This window comes from Pinus tabuliformis, chromosome 3_2 (assembly GCF_031772625.1).
Source record: "Pinus tabuliformis cultivar Carrire ecotype Pingquan chromosome 3_2, CPIR1, whole genome shotgun sequence".
Taxonomy (NCBI): Eukaryota; Viridiplantae; Streptophyta; class Pinopsida; order Pinales; family Pinaceae; genus Pinus; species Pinus tabuliformis.
Window position 1 is genome coordinate 997,747,057 of NC_142302.1, and position 5,721 is coordinate 997,752,777.

The 5,721-nt window shown below is 41.1% G+C and overlaps 1 protein-coding gene across 1 annotated transcript; it reads left to right on the top strand.

The window, feature by feature from the left end:
- Positions 1–1,384: 1,384 nt before the first annotated feature.
- Positions 1,385–2,218, top strand: LOC149183972 (uncharacterized). Its single transcript, XM_089415168.1, has one exon. The coding sequence runs from the start codon at positions 1,385–1,387 to the stop codon at positions 2,216–2,218; it is 834 nt and encodes a 277-aa protein (XP_089271294.1).
- The last annotated feature ends 3,503 nt before the right edge of the window (positions 2,219–5,721 follow it).

Consider the following 5,721-nt stretch of genomic DNA (forward strand, 5'->3'; position numbering starts at 1 on the left):
GTATTTTCGGGAGGTTTGGCTCTGCCTTTCCCTCCCTGCGCATTTAGGCACAGGGTTCTGGACTTCATTCCTTCTGATGCTTGACGGATTTTTTTGCTCCCTGCTGAGATTATATTGTTTTTAACATTTACTTCTGCACTTTCCCATAGATTGGATATATCCCTGGACTTCTGTAGTTTCCTTTTGAGCCCCTGTGCAAAGTTTGTTTATCTATTCCCTGGAATTATCTGAGATGCTTTCACACTTTTCCTGGTTCCATTGTCCTTGGATCATTTCGAGTGTTTAGTATCTGCTGAAATCTTTCTGGTGTTGGTCTGCTGGAGAAAATGTGGTGCTCTTCCCTTGGACTTCGCTCGGTAAAAGGTCAGTTCTCTTGAATTTCCTATTTTATTTATGGTATATGTTTTTGTCTTGGAAGTTCATAGATTTAAAGTCTATTAGGGAAGATTATAGTTTATTTATACAGCTACTATAGGCTAGCTACCCTGAACTTCGGCATAATATGTGATAGCTGGTTACTATATTACGCCTCTCATTTTGATAAACACTCCCCTTTTTCTGTGGTCTGGGTTTTTTTCTGAGGTCTGGTTTTATCTTCATATCAGCCACCCATGTTTTGGTCGGCCTCCTTTGATTGGTTTCGGATTTCCATCAACAACTTTAAGAAATACTTTGTCTTCACCAAACCATGTGCTGATCTTCGAATTAAGATCGGCCCATGGTGGTGCATATATGAGTTTTGTTGTTGTTGCATAGTTTGCCCGGACGTATCTTCATGAACACATGCTAATGGGCTCTGGTACTCTCTGGTTTTTTTCGTCGCCGGATTTTCGTTTCGAAAATCTTTTCCGGCTTGCAATGTGGCCTGATCGTATAACTTTTGAATTTCTTTGACTCTCAATCAATGAGTGTCGTCATCTATGAGTGTCCTATCTCCCACCTTTCTGTCAGTATGGGAAGGTTCCTGCATGTGGGCATCCATTTTCATATGGTTCCGTAGGCCGTCATCCTTTTTCTTCCTATTTCCCTTGCTTATTCATACTATTAGTACTCCAGACCCACATCTCTGCATTGACTATTATCGGAATTTTTTCTCTAGACTTTCCACTTTTTATTAAATCCCTGGAGAACCTTTGTCCTTATCCATATCTCCTCGTAACTTGTCTTGCTCTTGGGGGTCTCTTCTGATCTTCTTCCATAAATAACGATGGATGATAATATCCCGAGGTAGCTATATTATCTGGCGAAAGGAATATTTGTCTATTTGACCCGTGTCTCCTTAATTATTCCTGTCTTGTCATCTTTTGAGTGGTGTCCTTTACTATCTGCTGATATGGAGATCCTCCATGTCGAATCCGACACGTCGAATTTCGTGAAGGCTGCCATGGAGGCAGAAGCACTTCACTTTGGCACTACCAAAGCTTCCAATTGGCAATCCAAGTTAGCAGACCATTTGCTTCCTTCGCAACATAGTCTAGATCCTGGAGAGGATCTTCCTTCTGCTCCCCGCAATAAACATAAACATCGGTCGGCCAAGATTACTCCTCCCCCATCTGCTATATGCCTGGACGGTGTTATTTTGGTTGATCGCATAGCTAGTTTACAATCTCGTGCCTTAATCGGTAAATGGCACTTCCCTGATATGGAAGATGACCAGATAAGAAAGTGGCTTGGATCTCGATGGTGTCCTCTTATTGGATACATTCCTACCATAGTCCGTCTGATGAAATACTGGTACAGCTTTCATTTTCTCAAAGTTAAGGACTTGAATACCATTTGGGCCCTCCCTTGGGTGCACGGGAAAAGTTTTCTTGCCCTCCATAAATGGTATATTGGTTTTGACCCTTTACGGAACACCCCACAGAACAATTTCATATGGGTCAAGTTACCTGCCCTTCCAATTGAACTCTGGACGAAGGAATCTCTTTCCTTTATTGGAAACGCTATTGGAAAATTTGTGTATGTTGACCCCAGATGTTTAGGTGCAAAAGATAAGCGGGTGGCCTGGATCCTGATCGAGAAAGATTATAGGGGTGGTTTCCCCGATCATATTGATCTTGTGTGGGGTGAATTATCTGCTTGCCAAAGGCTTGATTATTGGGGTGTCCCATTCAGATGCTCCCTCTGTCACAAAACTGGTCACCTCAAAGATAAATGTCCCTGTCATGCGACTCGGAAGGTATGTAATAAGGAATTTCGAGTGAAACAAAAGTCATAGAATATGGACTCGGTTCATTGCTACGGGGAAGAGGAAAGGTACAACTATAAAAGATTATCTCCTATTGCGGATATCTTTTCCCTGACTCTCTCTCATAGTTTTTCCATTTCACGTGATCTATCTGGGGAGCCTTCTCGCCGCCAATTCTATTCTCCCAAACATCCAAAAGCTCCTCCCATATCTATTCAGAGATATATTTCCATGGATAATCTGACCCTTGTGGGTGCTCTTGACTTGCCCTCCCAACCGCCCCCTCCTGAACCATCCCCAGGGATTCCTATCATCTCCCCTTCGCCGGCTCCTAAGCTGAGTTTCTTCCCCCATCAGAAAGCTAACATTACAATTATTCCCTCATCCTCTTCATCTCCTATTCAATCTGGTCATGACCAAAAGAAAGTATCTCCCTCCTCCTCTATCCATATGACTCCGACTCGCTCCACCTTTTCCTCTAAGGGCAAAGTTCCCATGATCTCGGTTACTCCCCCAAACTCTCCTTTTCCATCCCCCACTAACTCCATTGGCAGTGACCTTGACATGCTCCTACAGAGAGAATCTCTTCACCTTCTCCCTTTGACCATTCATAAACCCAGAAAGTCTATCTCTCCTGTCATTAGTCCTAATTCGGCGAAGAATATCACGGTTCGTCGAAAACAAAACAGGGGCAGTAGACATTTCAGAGGCAGGAGGGGCATTTCCAATATTGATTATCAGGAATCTTCCCTTGTGGACATCCCAATTTCCAATCTACCTGAAAGCGGGCCTCTTAGAGCAAGTATGCCCGGGGAGAGTGCCAAATGATGAACATCCTCTCTATCAACATTAGGGGTCTTGGGGTAGACCTGAAGTTTCTAGCTCTAAAAGATTTATTTCTTTCTTCCCCTTATAAGATCATCTTGATTCAGGAAACCATGCATGCTCGACAGGACACCATTTCTTTCTTCAGACGCATGCTCCCGTCTTGGTATATTTCGGCTACGGAGGCAGCGGGTCTATCTGGTGGATTAGCAGTTCTTTGGGATCCGAGATGGATTTCGGCAAGAACCTTCCGATGCCTTGAGGGTATTTTGATACTTGCCAAATTTCGTGGTAGAGCGGCCTTGGTCCATATTCTGAATGTTTATGCTCCCTATAAAGACCGAGTTTCATACTGGAATCGTTTCCTTTCCTCCGGAATTATGGAAATTGAATCTCTCCTCATTGCTGGAGATCTAAATTGCACTTTGGGCCCGGACGAAGTATGGGGAAAGGCAAGAAAATTGACCCGGTTGGTGAGAACATCAGAGAGGCTTTACTACATTACAACTTTGTTGATATTTTCCCAAACACTTTATCTCCTACTTGGGACAATGGAAGGTCGGGGGATGCTTATATTGCTAAAAGACTCGATAGATTCATCATTCATGATAAGTTGATGGAAAATATCGGTTTACCTATCTCATATACTCTCCCAATTTTTATTTCTGATCATCGACCGATCTCATTGCAATGGTCGGATCAGAATATTCGGAAAAATTATCCTTTTAAGTTTAATAGGATATGGCTTGAAGATGAGGCCTTCAACAATATTATCCGGGATGCATGGCTATCTTTTGATCCTGTGTTTGGATCTTCCCCGACAGTAACATTGATTGGTAAAATGAGGAGTCTGCGGAAGAAGGTAAAAGAGTGGCAGGCTCTTAAAAAATGTTCTAACTATCTAGAACTTCAAGAGATTAAGAAAGAACTTGAAATCATTGCCAGTAGTATGTCTTCCCATTCCCTATCATGGGATGTTCGATCTCGGCTTTGGGAATTAGAAAAAAAGAAACAGAAGTTACTGTTCATTGAAGAAGCTACATGGAGACTTACAAGTCGGGCCACCTGGTTAAAGGAGGGTGATAAGAACACAAAATTCTTCTATCGCTTTGCAAACAAAAGACGTGAAACAAATTCTATATGGCAAATCAGGAATGAAGATGGCAGGTTTCTGCACTCGCAAGAGGAGATCTCCAAAGAAGCTGTTAATTTCTTTCAGAAGGCATACAATCGGGACAGTCATAGTGAGATAAATGATATATTGTGGGGCATCAAACCTTTCCCATGCATGTTTGATGAAGAACAAAATGACCGCTTATTTGCTGCTGTTACGGAGGAAGAATTATTATCTGTTATGAAATCTTTTAAAAAAGATAAATGTCCTGGCCCTGATGGCTGGACTATAGACATTTTCATCCATTTCTTTGAGATGATGAAAAATGATATTTTGGGGATGATTGAAGAATCCAGAATGGGGGGTAAAATTAGTCATATCATTACCTCTACCTACATTGCCCTGATTCCAAAAAAAAGGGATTCCTTTTCCTTTTCAGATTTCAGACCTATATCCCTATGCAATACTATTTATAAAATCATTTCTAAAATTATTGCAGAAAGGATCCGTGGCACTCTCTCTAATTATCTGACTAAGGAACAACATGGTTTCTTAAATGGAAGAAATATATTGGAGGCAGTGGCGATTGCACAGGAATGTTTACATTCAATGCATATAAAAAGAATTGGAGCTACCATTCTCAAAATAGATCTCAAAAAAGCCTATGATTGCCTTGACTGGAGCTATCTAAGGTGTCTTCTCATTAAAATTGGGCTAAATGGACAATGCACAAATTGGATTATGGCATGCGTAGAGAAGTTCAATTACGCCATTCTCATAAATGGAATCCCCACTACATTTTTCACGGCTGCCAGGGGCCTCTGACAAGGTTGCTCCCTTTCACCCCTTCTATTTATTCTTGTAATGGATACTCTCAACCTACATTTAAAAAGAGTTGTTTCTATGGGAAATTGTCGACCACTTTCCATAAAAAGGGGAAACAACTTCTCGCATAATCTATTCGTAGATGATATATTACTTTTTGCTATGCTCTGTAGACAATCTTGGCAATTTCTGCATGAAATTTTAAAATCCTTTCAAAGGGCGACTGGCTTGTGTATCAATGAAGGCAAATCATCTTTTCACTATGGAGAGGTAAATATGGAAGATATGGACTATATTTCTCAACTCTTCAAGATTCAAGCAATATCAATCAAAGAAGGAATGAAATACTTGGGCTATCATTTGAAGCCTTTACTCCATATCTGACTGGTCTTGGATCCTCAATAGATTTTACAAAAGGATATCAGGTTGGGAATTCAAATGCCTATCTTTGGCTGGTAGGACGATTCTCACTCAATCAGTGCTTGCACAAATTATTGTCTATTGGGCACACCTTTTTTACATTCCTTCAAGCATCATTAAAAAATTAAATAGTTTAATGGGTACCTTCATATGGGGGGTTGTAAGGAGAAGAGAAAATTCCATCTTACCAAATTTACAAACATTTCCCTCCCTAAAAAGATGGTGGGTTGGGGCATTATGAATCTTCGTCGTTTCAGATTGGCCCTTTATGTAAATCTCTATGGAGAGTGGTTTTAGGAGATAGCTTATGGAGCTGTGCTATTAGGATGAAATATTTGGGGAATAGAGA

Coding starts and splice junctions, on each gene's coding strand:
- LOC149183972 (XM_089415168.1), top strand. CDS start 1,385: ATGGAGGCAGAAGCACTTCACTTTGGCACTACCAAAGCTTCCAATTGG.